Source organism: Mucor mucedo, assembly GCF_025094135.1.
Source record: "Mucor mucedo strain NRRL 3635 chromosome Unknown EV154scaffold_176, whole genome shotgun sequence".
NCBI classification, from domain to species: domain Eukaryota; kingdom Fungi; phylum Mucoromycota; class Mucoromycetes; order Mucorales; family Mucoraceae; genus Mucor; species Mucor mucedo.
Window position 1 is genome coordinate 23,097 of NW_026252460.1, and position 16,081 is coordinate 39,177.

Here is a 16,081-nt window from a genome sequence, read left to right on the forward strand (position 1 = left end):
CAGGCGCGACTTTGTTCTCGCGGCGCGAATATAAAAAAAAATATTTTTGCTATAAATTTTTCTTTTTTGTTTTTCTCCACTTTCAACCGGTGCTGACATAAAAAAAGATGGCTGCCATTGTACCTGTGAAACTCAGTGTGAATTATGAAGAAGATAGAGGTTAGATTGGCACACTTCCAAAGGCCTAATGACCCTCTTTTTTTATTTTTATCTAATGCATTATACTTGTACATAAAAAAAAAAAATTTTTTTCTCTCCTCCTTCTTAAAATCATGTAGTTAGTATTAAGCGCTTTCTTGAAGAGTTCAAGACCACGGGTAGTTCCATGGGAGAAGAGGAATCTGTACTCAAATACGATGTCATCATGGTAAAATTAATTAATTTGTGTGCACACATGGAAAAAGAACAAACAAAAAAAAACTAACCATGGACATCACCTACAGCAAAACATTGTGGATAGAGAACAATCTGTTGTATACATTGAACTTGATGATCTTGCCAAATTCGAAGATTCACGTACCAAACTGGTAGCCAATATTATGCGCAACACCAAACAATATGTAGACTTTTTTGCGTCTGTCATGGATGAATTATGTGCTCTCAAAACTCCCGCCAACCCTGAACTCAGTTACAAGGATACTGTTTTGGATGTCATTATCCGTCAGAGAATTATTCGTGATTCCAACAGAGGCGTTGAAACCGAAGATTTCTTTCCTCCCGCATTAACACGTCGATAGTAAAGTAAAAAAAAAAAAATACAAGACAACCATGATACCCACGATAGAGAAACAAAACACTAACACGTACATATATAAAAAAAATAGTGAAATCTTTTTCAAACCATTATCCGATGATACAGCCTATGCCGTGCGTCAAGTCAATGGTGAAAAGATTGGTCGTCTTGTGACGATCCGTGGTATTGTTACGCGTGTCTCTGACGTCAAACCTTTACTCGAAGTCAACGCCTACAGTTGTGATTCATGTGGTTTTGAGATCTTTCAAGAAATTAAGCAGCGTCAATTTACTCCTTTCACCGAATGTACATCCGTCGATTGTAAACGTAATGGTATTAAGGGTAAATTACACATGCAAACTCGTGCTAGTAAATTTTTGTCTTTCCAAGAGATCAAGTTGCAAGAATTAACAGATCAAGTCCCTGTCGGTCATATCCCTCGTACCATGTCCTTGCACGCCTATGGTGCTGCCTGTCGTCAATTAACCCCTGGTGATGTAGCTAATGTCACCGGTATCTTTTTACCCATGCCTTATACCGGCTTCCAAGCCATGCGTGCCGGTTTGTTAACAGATACTTATTTGGCTGTCCAATACGTGCATCGTCTCAAGAAACAATACGATGAAATCGAATTGACCGCCGAAGATGAGGTGCGTCTTGAAGAGTTGAAAGCCGATCCCAATGTGTATAGTCATTTATCTCGCAGTATTGCACCCGAGATTTACGGTCATGATGATGTGAAAAAGGTTTTGTTGTTGTTATTGGTGGGTGGTGTGAGTAAGACCGTGGGTGATGGTATGAAGATTCGTGGTGATATCAATATTTGTTTGATGGGTGATCCAGGTGTAGCCAAATCTCAATTGTTGAAATTCATTGCAAAGGTCGCTCCCCGTGGTGTCTATACCACCGGTCGTGGTTCTTCTGGTGTAGGTTTGACCGCTGCTGTGATGCGTGACCCTATTACCGATGAAATGATTTTGGAAGGTGGTGCTCTTGTCTTGGCTGATAACGGTATCTGTTGTATTGATGAGTTTGATAAAATGGATGATTCAGATCGTACTGCCATTCATGAAGTGATGGAACAACAAACCATCAGTATCTCCAAAGCAGGTATTAATACCACCTTGAATGCTCGTGCTTCTATCTTGGCTGCTGCAAATCCTCTTTATGGTCGCTACAACACACGTATCTCTCCTACCCAAAATATTAATTTGCCTGCTGCTTTGCTCTCTCGTTTCGATATCCTTTATTTGATGTTGGATAAACCTTCAGAGGACTTGGATCGTCTTTTGGCTGAGCATGTTGCATATGTTCATACACATAATAAGCCTCCCAAGATGGATTTCAACGCATTAGAACCCAACATGATCAGGTAAAACTCTTTCTATATATATATATACCGTACAGTGAACTTAATTTCTTTTATATACATAGACACTATGTTGCTCATGCTAGAACCAAGCGTCCCGTGCTTACATCAGACGTCTCTGAATATGTCACGAGTGCTTATGTCGGATTGAGACGTCAATATAAATTGGATGAGGACCGTCAACAACAATTCACGTATGCCTCTGCGCGTACATTATTGGGTATTATTCGTATGGCACAAGCGTTAGCTCGTATTAGATTATCTGATATTGTTGAACCTGTGGATGTGGATGAGGCCTTACGATTAATTGATGTTAGTAAGTCCTCTTTGAACGATGATGGAGGAAGACGTAATGGAAGACAAGATAAATCCCCCATGTCTGGTATCTTTAATGTGGTGAAGGAGTTGACATATGAATTTGGCCATAGTTTAGCCTTGAGTACGATCCGACAACGTATTTCTTCCAGAGGTTATACTGAAAGCCAATTGGATGAAGCGATTCGTGAATACAGTGGACTTGATATTTGGCAGTGTGACAACCATCGTCTCACCGTCATTCATTAAAATAATATTTTTTTAAAAAAAAAAAAAAAACGCTTTTTTTTTTCTTTTATATATACAAAAAATAAAAAGAGAAATATAAAACTTATTTAGAGTTTTTATGGAATACAAACCAAGATAAAATAACGAGAAAGAAGAAAATAAAGGGTTCAACCGTCAACTTGGATTTTAAATTGGCAAAAGGAGAAGGCTTTTTTTAGTTTTTTTTTTAAAAAGAAAAAAAAAAGAAATTAGCGATTTTTCATCATCATAGTAGGAGGAATAGAAACATTCAAGGAGGGGAATCGAACCTTTCTAATAGATTTAGCACTACGTGCAACTACGTCCACATCTAATTTGACAGCGTCCTTACGGGTATCGTTTGCCTAATACAAATGTTTCAGTGATCTTTATCTTGTATAGAAACAATTTTTTTTTAAGGGCAATGGGTTACCTGGAACATGGCAACAATGAACTCGGCGATGGGTTTATCCACCCATCGACTAGGTCGAACCGCATGTTCAAACCAGCCAAGATGGCCTCCATGTTTTGTGCCGGCGAGAATAATATAAGGGTTGACACGAATCTCATCTACGGGGATACAAGCTTCGGTCGAGATTGGGTCATCCAATGCATTGATACAAAGCAAAGGTACACGCACATGCTCAATCACACGAGAACAACTGCCATCACGGTAATAATTATTCACGGTGGTGTAATTGGACATTTTTTTGGTGCAGGCGTCATCATACTCTCGGATAGTTTTTGCTGCCAAGACTTCTTCCAAGTCGATTTGGCCATGCGTTAGCATCATGTCCTTGTTTCTATTATTCTATCAGTGTGTGTGTGTGTGCATAGGGATGATGTGTTTGTTACCTGAGAAAGATATTTTTAAGGTTATCGGCCATTTGATGGGAATACACATTTCGAGTAAAAAAACCTTGATCCAGCAATCTTCCGGAACTAGAAAAAAAAAAATTACATTTTGTGTGACATTAATATATGGAAATAGAGTTATATGTGTGATCTGTACCTTAATAAATCGTATGGGTTGGCAACAGAGATAGCAGCCAAAAAGGGAGTTTTTTCTTTTTCCTCGCCCAAATACTATTGAAGAATTGTTAGTTAGGGCAAATAATAATTTTTTTTTTTTTTTTTTTTTTTTTTGTAATGAATGTTTACTTTGACAAGGATGTTGGAGCCCAAAGAAAATCCGATACCGATTAAAGGAGTGTGTTGTCCTACTTGTTTTTGAATATGACGAAGAGCCTCTCTGATATCGTCTGTGATGGATGCATTAAATAATTGAGGTGTGTTGACCTCTGTAAAGCCACATCCTCGTGCATTGTACACTACAGCTCTGTAATTAATCGGTGGTCTTGCAATCTAATAAGAAATGTTATAAATAGAGACAGTGACATTCTTATTATTCTATCTTACGATTTGAAGTAATCCACGGATATAATTTTCATGGCTTCCACCTGTTAATCCATGCAAGATGACCAAGGTGGGGGTGTCTTCAGGTAAAGGGGTTAAAGGGACGGCCCAATCGAGCGAGGCTACACCACCATTGGCAAACTCTAGGATTTGTCTGTGATTCTATTATTGTTAACTATAAATATATTTTAAAATATTTTTTTTTTTGATCTACGACAAACCTTTCGTAGGTGATATCGTTCTTGGTGGAAGAGCCGTCATAGAAGGAGGCATAGATGGTTTGCAAGTGTTTGGATCTGAGATAAGGTGTGGGTTTGAATTGAGCTTTGGGACCAAATAAGGAAGGACAGGTTTGTGCGAGATATTGATGGAAAGGAACGTCCGTTTGATTGGCAAGTTGGATCCGCACAGTGTCGGGGTGATGGACAATTTTGATATTGTGAATGTTATGAATATCACGGGTATAACTGCTATTGCTTTTAATGCTACTCATGTTTGGAATGAAAGGGAATGGAGAGAGAGAGAGGAAGAGAGAAAAGGGAAAAGGAAAAAAAAATTAATTGTCCATAGTCATCAAGAATAAAATCACACTCTACTCTCCGACTCTTTTTCTGTGTGTTCCATGCTTTCTTTTTTTTATTACATAATGGTATAAATAAAACATACATTTTTATTTAATTTAATGTGTGCTTTGGGTATTTGTGGTTTCACCATTACTACTATAGTTTACAACCGAGGAAGGTGCGCTGGATTTATGCTGTCTTCCCATACCATTGATACCGTCGGGCATTGGAATACTTCTTTTTGTCGTTGGTAACGCCATTGCTGCAGAAAAGAACAAGATCACCATCAAAGCAATAACCGTTTGCATTTTTGTTATGAGAAAAGGAGAGTTTTTTTTTTGTTTTATTTAAAAAAAAAAAGAAAGAGAGTGATTCATGTCGTGCTTTTATAGATACATTTACACGCACAAAAAAAAATCTCCTAATAAATAAAAAAGGTTATTAATTCAATGCAGGATAGTTAACAACAGAGAAACTCCTGTAATTGATTGTTATCAATTTGCTGGGGAGGTGTTTGTTTCATCTCTCTCTCTCTCTGTGTGTGTGTGTAGTTCATGCTAATTAGCCTTTTAAGATGGACTAATAACCCTAAGGGTCTACACCTCCCAGACAGACTGTGGGAGGGTTTGCATTGCAATTATTGTTGATAATTGCTAAAAGATGATATTGGGACTCCCTAAGAAAAGGAGGATATATAAACACACACAACCTCCCACAACCTATTCGTTTACTAACTAGCCACTTGAACTTGCCACACTGTATAATTCATGTATATCATTTCAAAAAAGAGAAAAGGTTTTATTTTAAACTTAAGAACTTCCTCCATGAAAAGGATTGGGTGCTCTTGTTGGTTGGTTTGAATAATCAGGTGGAGAATATTCAGATTGTGAATGGTATATGGGTTTTTGAGTTAAATTCAAGCCATTTTCACCCATTTCACTTAAATTATAGGCATTATTATTGACCGTGGTGTTTTCAGGCACATTATCATCAATGAGATGATCTGTGGGGTTAGGACCATGAATAGCAGCCATCTTCTTCTTCTTCCTTAATGCTCTACGTTTCTTCATTAACCGATAAGAATCAAATCCACAGCACAGGAAAGTATGAATGAATTCGGGAATATACGCTAAATAACCATCTACAAATGCACCCCAGGCAGACATTTTCTTGGTCTGACCCGTCTTTGCTGCACTTTGAATATTATCAGCGGGACCAAAGAAACGCAACATCATAAAACTATCCACCATCATGACGACACAGATAATGATGGTGGAGATACCGTTTTTCACAGCATCCACGCTCCAAGCGATACTGCCATGGGAGCCATCGGTTCCTTTAATCACGCCCTTGGTCGAGAGAATACTCAAGAGGATTTCACCGAAATAGAAATTGATCATGATCGGTCCCTTGACACACCAGAACATGCCGTGTGCTTTGACATGGCCTCGAAGCCATTCACGATGGAAAACATCGAGGTAGGTAAATAAGGCTGTCAGAATGATGGAAAGTGAGGTGAAATTAATAATGGTTAAATACACGTAGGCCCCTTTAAAACTATAGGCGCCTTCACAATAGCGTCCCTTTAATTCGGCAAAGATGGACATGAATGAATCTAAAAGTGACCTATTAAAAAAAAAGGGGGGGGGGGAGGGGGTACGGGCGCTGTTAAAGGTGGAATTGATTTTGAAAATAAAAAAGGTAACGCTTACCAGATAGGATATTGATAAACAAGTATATCGGTGATAATACGATAGTGCATACCCCATTTGGAGGGTCTAAATTATAGAATATAAATAAAAAATAAAGACATTGAGAAAAGATTTGAAACTTACAAGTGAAGTTTAAAGATAAACATGACTTTGGTATCGATGGGTTCCTTCATATCAGCCGCCTCGACACGAAAAGGAGCAAGATAAGCTTGTAAAGTTTCGAACAGGTTAAATACAGCAAATGCTTCAAACACAACGGCAAAAAACATGATGGTGGTTGAATAGTCAAATCTTAAATAGGCAAACCAAGCAAGTGTGGCATAGACAGGAGGAAACAGTAATACCCGTAATTTATGACGTTGTATTTGAGGTTCACTAATAAATTGCTATAATTGGTTAACAACTTTCCACTTCCTTTACTCTCTTTGTTTCTTTTTTTTTTTACTTTCTTACTAGTAATTCCTCAAGTGTTTGACCACGACGGTAAGGGATACAACCCAGTTGATAAAGATGAATAATAAACAGACAAGCCAGCCGATGACATGCCAATTGGCTGTCGGGTCAGACTTTACGTACGACCAATCAATTCCTGGGTCGCTAAAGATATTAAAAAGATAAGTATGTGTATGTTTCGTTTGTGTGTATGCAGTCATATTACAATCCACCAGTGGATAACCCCGGTGGTGTGGGGCAAGATACTTCGGATTCTGCCGAACTCATACAAAAAAAAAAAAAAAGGTTTACAAAAGAAAAGATAATAAAACTTAAAAAGGATGTTTTTTATTTTTAAATCTGTAACTCAAATTTTTTTGTCTTACCCCGTCACAGTTTTTTTTTTCTTCTTTTTTAAACACACGAACTTCGTCGCTAAGCAGGCTTTGCCTTGGCATCTTCTGTAATCCTTTTGCCGGGTATTGATGGAGGAACCCGCCACACGCCACTCTTTATTTTAATATGAAACATTCGATATACCCCCCTCCTCTTTAGTTCGGGCCGTTTATTATTATTCAGCGGTCACCCCCCTTCACCCATTGAGTCAACCCCTCGCCACATCCTAAACTTTTTTTTTCTCTTACCCAGTTATCGATTTGAATATTTTTTTGTTTTACTGTAACACCATTTTTTTAAAAAAAATAGCTCGGTCTTTAATCAAGATGTATCTATTTGAAAGTCAACAATAAAAAAAAAGGAACCTTCTCGCCAAGAAATTTATATAAAAAAACACTTTTGAGCCACACTTGTGTGGCGGGACTGAAATATATTTAACCATAAAAAAAAACAAAAAACAAAAAGGCTATTTATATATCTACTTGACTTTAAGAAAAAATGTTACCTATGCTAAGCATGTTATCCATATCATTCGACCTCTATACTAGTTTAGGAATGGAGCTGATAGGTCTTACCAAAAAGTCATGACAGCCAAATCAGTTGATTTTTAATTCTTCAATTTCCGTAAAAGAGGTATCGATGATTCGGAAAATAGGCTTAAGGTCAGGGTGGTTGCCATGGGAGCTGTTGTTAAGTTTCTCACAAAAGTTTAGAAACTTTACATACAGATGACTTTTTTTTTTTCTGTTATTCGAACGTCGACCCCAATTGAGAATGACTTGGTGGTAAGCTAAAAATATAAATAAACAAGTGGTGTAACATCAATGTTAACGTTCATAAACTTGTGGGTGTCTAATGCTTAGCAGAAGAAAAAAAACTGTATGTTTAATGGAGTAAATTTGTCAATGGTATTGGATTACCGTATTACATCAAACATGCTGCACTCGCCACGAAGAAAGAAAAAATATGACTTTGAAGGTAATGATTTAATTGTTAGCATAAACACAATGACAATGGTGCCACATCACTATTGGAAGTCACTAATTGTAACTTGCTAAAATTTTACCCAAACCTTCAACGATAAATTTTTTAGAAGCATAAATGCAATACAGAATAGTTCATAAACGTTTAGTTATTCACACGTTGAAGCTGATTGGATTCAGTGTCGTCAATTTATTCATGGGGGATTGGTGCACCAACTATTCAGGCGTTTAGAATCTTTTAATCTAATAGTCCTTTAATAATTTAAACGCGATGAATGGTACTACGTCGATGTACCTAAAAAAAATGAACTCACAATCTGTATGTTGCTTTAAAAAAAATACGCTAAAGCAACCCAAACTTCTGGAACTAATGATTTAGTGGCATAAATGCAATAAACGGTAGTACACCCAAGTTTTAACTATTCTACAACTATTGAGCTAAGGATTTTAGCAGCATAAACTCATTTGCATGGGTGCTACACCAGATTTGCAAGCATCTGTTAATCATTGGAGCTAATAGTTTAGTAGCATAAATGAAATGTATGGTGCTACAGATGTAAATAATAAAGTAAAATATATAAAGAACCTCGACTTAAATTTTTTTTTCTTTCCATGTGAAATAAGTTGAACAATTCTAGACACCAATATTAGTTTGATACATTATTTCGATTATCAGGAAATTGTAATACGTTGAAAAGCGAAAATGTTTTTGTAGCGTCGTAATTAGAAAGTAGAGAATCAAAAAAGTTGGTTTTTTTGTTCTGGCGAGAAAAATCAGGGGGTTTCACAAAACAATTGATTACCCCGGATTTGGATGGTAAGTGCCTTGTTTGAACTTTTTTTTTTTTAAGTGTTTATTTTTTATTATAATAAACATTCGCAGGGAATCTTTGATGGACGATCTTTCTCAGGATCCTTTCTGTTTGTCACGTTCAATTTAGGAACTCGGGTTCTTATTATTCCTTGAACATGATGGTCACTTGATTTTTTTTTTGTTACTTTTTTTTTGGGTTGTACAACATTAAAGTTAGTGAGTGAAAGTTGTAATTTTTTGTTCACTCTGATTTGAGACTGGACCTTCCGGCCAATCGCTTACAAATTAAGAACATGTCTATTCTAATGTTTCTTTGTATTCTAATTCTTGTAGAAAATAAACGGTATAATGTTTCTTGTCTGTTGTGCATCAATGGGTAAGGGAATTTTTTGGACCTGTCGTTCGATAAATTTGTTACTGTTCTTTTTTAAATACATGAGCTCTACGATTTATTCTTAGTTCCCGCCTAATCAAATAAGTGGGTGTATATCGTACGGTGTTTTATTTGAGGGAAACAGAATTATAATGTGCCTAGAAGACAAAAAAAAAAAGAACGGGTTAGGATCATTGGTCCGATAAAACAGAAATATTACACAGTTATTCTATTTACGTTGTGCACGGTGGTATTGTATTGGGTGTGCTTTCAACAATTACTACACAAAAGAGTGCTTTTTTTTTCTCATCATCTTTTTTTCCCACCAGACAGTTATTCCCACTGGTACATAGTTTTGTGCGAGTTTATTTCGAAGTAGTACTTTGCTACCCCTAATGGAACTTTGACACGACTATTATAATCAAATGAATAGATCAGGGTGAGTTTTTTTTTTTTATACATTTTGTCCCTCCTTCCTACCACTGTTGTATGCCGTGTAAAAAAAAAACAATAAAAAAAAAGTTGGAACTGCGGCACTGCATACACATATATATTTTTTTTGTGCTTCCATAACATTGAATATAATACAGATATTTCAAGCTTACCAAAATCCAATTGAGAATCAACTTCCAATGTATAGCTTTTTTTTTAAAAAAAAAACTTTTTGGCACCGATGATCGGGCTTTACACAGATCAAATAAAAAAATTGGCCCAACCATATATCAAAAGTACGATCTAAGAGTAGTACATCAATGCCTGAATAAGCAAAGCAATGCTACCTTCTATTTTGTTTACTCAAGGTCAAGAAACATTTGACATTGACTCAATAAGGCGCTGGAACCGAAATATATTCTTGTTGTATGACAATTCACAGTTCCATGAGAAATTAAGACACTTTTTGGGCATTCTCGTGTGTTGTTTCATGCATAACATCTTTTTGATCCACAACAATAATTCTAGTTACACAAGGTACTTCCAAAGATTTTTTCTATTTTTTTCGTCTATATATTCACTCAATTTTTCCAGGTACAATTTATATCCTCTCTTTATTCACTCTTTACAATTCCCGTTTACTTAATTTAATACTTACACCTCTCCATTCATTAAAACAAAAAATACATATAATTGATGTCTGGTAATAACAACCAAACATACGAACACAATCAAGTGGTTACGTCTGATGGTGCTTACTACCATGATTCTGACGACCACGGTCGTCTTCGCGACGACGAAATGATGGAGGAATATTCTGAAAAGGCTCCCCCTCCTACGAAACCTCGTTTTTACAAAACAAAAAAATACTGGATTATTTGCTCTATCAACACTGTCATTGTTGTTATTGTTGCAGTTGTCTTGGCTCTTTATGTCATTTTCCCTAAAGTCGCCCAATCTTTGATGAACAAGTCCAAGATTGATGTCTCTGCTGCTGCCATTTCATTCACCAAGCCTGAGTCCTTAACCAATGCTGCCTACTCTAAGCGTGATGGTGATGATATGAATTCTACTTTTTACATGTCAATGGAAAGTGATCTCTCCAAGACCGGTCCATTCCATGCTACAATCAAGTTCCATAATCCTGTACAAATCTACTACAACGAATCCTACCTCGGTGATATCTTCTTTTATGAAGAAGCTAAAATTGCTAGTGGTAAAGGAAAGTTAAATGCTGTCACTCCCTTCATGATCCGTGATCAAGCTGCTTTTGCTGAGTTCTCAAAGACCATGTTGGCCGTCGAAGAATTCAAATGGACCCTTAAAGGAAAGCTCGATATTACCGCTCTTAGCAGGTAAAAATAGAATCCCAAAACTTAAATATAACATGTATATACAAAACAAGCATAGGTCGTACTCACACTTTTACTTTTATAAAATAGAACGGCCACAGTCAACCTTAATAAAGAAATCACATTAAATGGTAAGTTTCACGAATGTTTATTCTTGTACCCCACAACCTTATTCTAATTTCTTTCTATTTTTTTTCTTTAAAATAAAAGGTATGAATGGCTTCCCTAATGTTAAAATCGATTCTTTCGGTCTTCCTGGTGATGATCCTAAAGGTGGTATTCTTATGGAGTTAGGTACTGTCTTAGAAAGTCCTTCTCCCATCGGTGTCCAACTTGGTACAATCAAGCTTGCTGTTGCCTATGATGGTGTATCACTTGGTATTGTTTCTGCTGATGGTGTCACACTCCAAAAGGGTGAGAACAGAATTCTCCTCAAGGGTTCTCTTGTACCTCAAAATGATACTGCCTCTTTGGACAAGATCAGTGTTCTTTTCTCCAACTATATTGCCGGTGTTGTATCTACCACCACTGCCGTTGGTGTCTCTTGTGCCCCTGACGGTGTCAACCCCATTGGCTGGCTCTCTGAGGGTTTCAAGACCGTTAACCTTAAGGTTGGTTTGGGAGCTCCTGCTCCTTTAAAGATCATTAATGGTGTTAGTATGGGTTACCTTGACTTGAAGTTTGATCCTTCTGCTCCTTACGCACCTGTTATCAATGCTCCTGCTGTTACTGCCAACTTCCAAATGCCTTTCGGTTTCTCTTTAAATGTTACTGAGCTTACTCAAAGCATCACTGTTGCTATCAACACCTCAAGCACTGAAACTGCCAACTTTGCTGTCATGAATGTTCAAAACGCTGCTGCTGTTAGTGATCAAGCTGCTGGTACCATCAAGTTTGCTTTGAATAATACTACCATGGCCGGTATTGCTGGACAAGAAAGTATCTACAACAAGTATACTTATGCTTTAACTGCTTCCAACAACTATACCTTCATGGTCTCTGGTAGTGCTACTACTAAGGCTATGACTCCTCTTGGTCCTATTACTTTAAGTGGTATTAACTTCACCGTTCCTACTACTCTTCAAGGTCTTAACTTCTTGAACAGCACTGCTACTGTTATTAACTCTCTTGATGTTACTGGTGGTACTGCTACTGGTTTGAATCTTGCTATTAATGTAACCATGAGTAATCCCTCTGACTTTGGTATCTCTACCGGTGATGTTAGCTTCAACATGGGTGCCAGTGGTGTCGTTCTCGGTCTTGTTACCTTAAACAATCTTACTTTGAACCGTGGTGAAAACACTGTTTCTGCTACTTCCACTTTCGATCCCAAGTCTTCTGATGTTGGACAAAACCTTTTGAGTACCTTTGTCATGGGTAGCGATAATGCTGTTGATATTACTGGTTATGCCAACTCTACTAGCATTGTCAGTCTTGCCGAACCTCTTAGTGTTGTTACCCTCGCTTCAACTCTTCCTGGTCTTACTGCTGCTTTGATTCAAGGTTCTGCTTTAATTGTTCTTCCCGATACTCTTACCACTGGTATTGTCGGTGTTAAGGTCTCTATTGCTAACCCCTTCAGTGCTGGCTTGAGTATTACCAAGGTCGTCTCTGCTGTCACGTTTGGTGGTATGCCCATGGGTAATATTGATCAAGATATTTCAAGCAATCCTTTTGTCATCGGTGGCAAAGCTATTGCTGAATCTGCTCCTTTCAACATGGCCATGAACTTGGAACCTGCGTCCGTTGCCTTGTTGCTCCGTACTCTTGCTGTTCAATCCAACATGGATACCAAGCCTCTTGATGCCTTATTTGGTTTGGGTGGTCTTGAAGTCGAAGGTCAAGAAAGTGTTGAAGCTGATGCTGACCTCTTCACCAACTTTGATATCTCCAAGTTCACTACAGATGCCATGGCTGCCTTAAAGGTTGATCTTTCTCTTTCTTCTGCTTTGAATATTGGTGAATACAGTAACGATTTAGCTTTCTCTCAAGCTGGTGTTGCCGTTGCCACTGATAGCTCTGTTCTTGGTTTAGTTCCTCTTGTTGGTCAACCCATTGTTCAACAAATTGTTGATGGATCCGTTCTTTCTTTCAAGAGTGTTGTCATGTCTGAAGTTACTGAGAAGTCATTCAAGGTTCAAATGAAGGGTTCTATTAAAGACTCTGGACCCATGTTTGCTACTATTAGTTTCCCTGCCCCTCTTACTGTTGTGTGGCAAGGCAAGACTATCGGTACTGTTACCATGGCTGATATCAATGCCAAGCCTCTTGTTGGTGCTGACTTTGATGTTCCTGGTGTCTTCACTGTTGCTGATAGTGGTGCTATGGGTGAATTCTCTGCTTATTTAATTAACAACCCTGAATTTGTTTGGGATATTACCTCCAGCGATGTTAGTGTCAAGGCTCTTGGCTTCACTTTCACCAAAATTGCCCTTCACAAGATTGTTAAATTGGCCGGTGCTAGTGGATTTAAGGATGCTGTTACCGTTACTTCATTCGATTTACCTGCCGATCATCCCGATGGTGGTATTGCTCTTACTGTTAACACTGTCATTAAGAACCCCAGTCAAGTTGGTTTCAACCTTGGTGGTGTTGCATTTGAGAACTTCTTTGGTGATGTTGATCTTGGACCCCTCTCATCCGACGGTGCTGCTGTATTCAACCCTCAAGGATCTTCCAATGTTCCCATGAAGGGTAGATTGGTTCCTCAAACTACTCGTGAAGGTATCATTGCTGTCACTACTGTCTTTGGCCATTATCTTTCTGGTAATTCTTCTACACTTACTGTTAAGGGTGTTTCCGGCTCTGGTCCTCAAGGTGAGGTTAGCTGGCTTACCGCTGCTTTCAAGACTCTTACTATTGGCAATGTTATCTTACCTGGTCCTGAGAAGATTCCTGTTCTTATTCCTTCCATTGAAATGAGAAACATGCAATTAGATTTTACCAAGGATCCTTGGGCTCCTCCTACCAGCTCTTCTCAAGTCGAGGCCCAACTTGCTAATCCTTTCGGTTTCCCTCTTGGTGTCAAGCAACTTAACATGAAGGTTGAAGCTACCTATGAAGGTAATGCTGTTGCCAGTCTCGATGTCCCTGATAATGCTGCTACCACTAGTCCTTCTGGTTTGATCACTACTAGTTTCAAGGATGTTCCTTTTGTTGTTGCCAACAAGCCACTTTTCGCTGGTTTCGTTCAACTTTTGACTCTCAGTCCTAGTGTTACTTTTGGCTTGCAAGGCACTTCCAATGCTATTGCTCACACTTCTGTTGGTGATTTAACTCTTCCTGGTATCCATTTCGCTGTTGATACTACTTTGAAGGGTAAATTAAAATAACACATTTAAGTCCTTGGAGTTTTCAAAAAATACTAATTCACTTTTTACTTAATAGGTTTCTCTAGCTTCAACAAGAAGGTAACCATTATTTCTCTCAAAATTTCCGGTGCTACTGCAAGCTATGTTATTGTTGATCTCACTGTTCAAATGGAAAATCCTTCTGATACCACCATTACCGTTGGTGATATTAACTTTGATGTTCTCATGCCTGCTTATAACAATGCTCGCGTTGGTCTCGTCTACATGAAGGATCTCACTATTTCTCCTGGATCCAAGACATACACTGCTACCATGCACTTGGGTGAAATGGCTACTAGTGCCGAAGCTGTTGGTGCCATGTTCTACAATTACATGACCGGTACTACTGTTCCTTTGGTCATTCAAGGTACTGAAAGATCTACCCCTATTGCTCCTCTCAATCCTGCATTAAAGGCTCTTACACTCGCTTCTGCTGCTCCTGGTACTCAAACTGCTTTAATCAAGAAGATTTTTGTTACTGGTAGTCTTGATGACTTTACAACTCTCAAAGGTTATGCTTACATTACCATTGAGAATCCTTTGGATACCCCCATCACAATTTTAGGCATCAAGGCTTTATCTAAGAAGAACATTATTTGTACTGCTTTTACCAAAGAATTTGCTGGATACCAAACTGTCGGAACTATCGATTTTGTTCTTCCTACACCCGCTACTGTTGGTGCTCATGAGACTGTCGAATTACAACCTATCCCTGTTGGTCTTCCTGGTGTTGTTGAAGGTCTCCAAAGTGCTCTTGGCGATAAACATGTTGATGTTGAGCAACATGCAGAGGTTATTGTTGGTAACAACTTCCATGTTTCCGATATGGTCTATACCCAGAAAAATGTTCCAATGGACATCTATGTTCCCATGTTCAGTGAAATGGACGGATTCAACGAGACTTGTATGACTGATGATCATGGCATTATGGGTACTTCCCTCAGCGCACCAGTAATTTCTTCTAATGCTTCTAGCACAGCGGTGCCTACATTCACAACAACTGTTGATCCTGTTACAACTGCTCTTCCTACTACTACTACCGCTGAAGCCCCTGCTACCACCACGGATGCACCCGCTGCTACAACTGAGGAGCCCGTTGCCACAACTACTGAGGCCCCCACACAAACTGAGGCTGCTCCTGCACCCACATCTACATTATAATTTTTACCTAGATAAAAAAACAAAATTGCTTCTTTTTTTATCCCCAATTATTTCCTTATACATTATATTTCTTAATACTTATCACTTTATTTTGCACTTTTTAATATGTTTTAATTTTGAAGTTTACATAAAGCTTAGCAAATCAATAAAGTATGTCCTTCTTTAATTTAATAATACGTAACGGCCAAAAAATTTAATATTTTATCATAGCATTTAAATATCTTCAGAATCTCGGGTTATTTTTAAATTAATAAATTTCACCCAAAGCATTTTTTTTCATCAAAGATCTATAAACCAGAAGTGATGTTGTATTCTTATCAGGCGAGACAGTTGTGTATAAATTAAATCTGTTTAAATGCAATTTATCTATTCCATAAAAAAAAGGTAAGCTGAAATTATAATCGTTTCATGGGGTTTTAATATGAAATATGTGG

The 16,081-nt window shown here is 37.9% G+C and overlaps 4 protein-coding genes across 4 annotated transcripts; 2 read left to right on the plus strand and 2 right to left on the minus strand.

The window, feature by feature from the left end:
- The first annotated feature begins 65 nt into the window (after nt 1-65).
- EV154DRAFT_556221 (DNA replication licensing factor MCM7) lies at nt 66-2,737 on the plus strand. Its single transcript, XM_051605337.1, has 5 exons — nt 66-159; nt 279-367; nt 444-736; nt 825-2,105; nt 2,168-2,737. Exons 1-5 carry the CDS (start codon nt 108-110, stop codon nt 2,664-2,666), a joined length of 2,214 nt encoding a protein of 737 aa, XP_051451686.1. The 5' UTR covers nt 66-107; the 3' UTR covers nt 2,667-2,737.
- Nucleotides 2,738-2,861: 124 nt separating this feature from the next.
- On the minus strand, nt 2,862-4,624 carry EV154DRAFT_528150 (Alpha/Beta hydrolase protein). The gene is made up of 7 exons (XM_051603555.1): nt 4,301-4,624; nt 4,083-4,233; nt 3,825-4,028; nt 3,676-3,749; nt 3,519-3,605; nt 3,097-3,466; nt 2,862-3,028 (listed from the first exon to the last, which is right to left on the minus strand). The coding sequence occupies exons 1-7, from the start codon at nt 4,570-4,572 to the stop codon at nt 2,894-2,896; spliced, it is 1,293 nt and encodes a 430-aa protein (XP_051451687.1). The 5' UTR covers nt 4,573-4,624; the 3' UTR covers nt 2,862-2,893.
- Nucleotides 4,625-5,411: 787 nt separating this feature from the next.
- EV154DRAFT_473411 (organic solute transporter Ostalpha-domain-containing protein) lies at nt 5,412-7,091 on the minus strand. The gene is made up of 5 exons (XM_051597936.1): nt 7,013-7,091; nt 6,808-6,951; nt 6,478-6,729; nt 6,355-6,420; nt 5,412-6,268 (listed from the first exon to the last, which is right to left on the minus strand). Exons 1-5 carry the CDS (start codon nt 7,072-7,074, stop codon nt 5,452-5,454), a joined length of 1,341 nt encoding a protein of 446 aa, XP_051451688.1. The 5' UTR covers nt 7,075-7,091; the 3' UTR covers nt 5,412-5,451.
- Nucleotides 7,092-10,402: 3,311 nt separating this feature from the next.
- EV154DRAFT_94963 (uncharacterized protein) lies at nt 10,403-15,823 on the plus strand. The gene is made up of 4 exons (XM_051607860.1): nt 10,403-11,139; nt 11,227-11,267; nt 11,347-14,454; nt 14,524-15,823. Exons 1-4 carry the CDS (start codon nt 10,481-10,483, stop codon nt 15,645-15,647), a joined length of 4,932 nt encoding a protein of 1,643 aa, XP_051451689.1. The 5' UTR covers nt 10,403-10,480; the 3' UTR covers nt 15,648-15,823.
- Nucleotides 15,824-16,081: the final 258 nt, after the last annotated feature.

Bases quoted from the DNA above. Each gene is read 5' to 3' on its own strand.
- EV154DRAFT_556221 (XM_051605337.1), top strand. From the start codon at position 108: ATGGCTGCCATTGTACCTGTGAAACTCAGTGTGAATTATGAAGAAGAT. The intron at 368-443 runs GTAAAATTAATT...CATCACCTACAG, and splicing joins TCAAATACGATGTCATCATG to CAAAACATTGTGGATAGAGA. The intron at 2,106-2,167 runs GTAAAACTCTTT...TTATATACATAG, and splicing joins TTAGAACCCAACATGATCAG to ACACTATGTTGCTCATGCTA.
- EV154DRAFT_528150 (XM_051603555.1), bottom strand. From the start codon at position 4,572: ATGAGTAGCATTAAAAGCAATAGCAGTTATACCCGTGATATTCATAAC. The intron at 4,029-4,082 runs GTAAGATAGAAT...ATTTCTTATTAG, and splicing joins TCCGTGGATTACTTCAAATC to ATTGCAAGACCACCGATTAA. The intron at 3,029-3,096 runs GTAACCCATTGC...CATTTGTATTAG, and splicing joins TCATTGTTGCCATGTTCCAG to GCAAACGATACCCGTAAGGA.
- EV154DRAFT_473411 (XM_051597936.1), bottom strand. From the start codon at position 7,074: ATGAGTTCGGCAGAATCCGAAGTATCTTGCCCCACACCACCGGGGTTA. The intron at 6,952-7,012 runs GTAATATGACTG...TAATATCTTTAG, and splicing joins GGGTTATCCACTGGTGGATT to CGACCCAGGAATTGATTGGT. The intron at 6,269-6,354 runs GTAAGCGTTACC...TTTTTTTAATAG, and splicing joins GTTTATCAATATCCTATCTG to GTCACTTTTAGATTCATTCA.
- EV154DRAFT_94963 (XM_051607860.1), top strand. From the start codon at position 10,481: ATGTCTGGTAATAACAACCAAACATACGAACACAATCAAGTGGTTACG. The intron at 11,140-11,226 runs GTAAAAATAGAA...TTTATAAAATAG, and splicing joins GATATTACCGCTCTTAGCAG to AACGGCCACAGTCAACCTTA. The intron at 14,455-14,523 runs GTAAATTAAAAT...TTTACTTAATAG, and splicing joins TGTTGATACTACTTTGAAGG to GTTTCTCTAGCTTCAACAAG.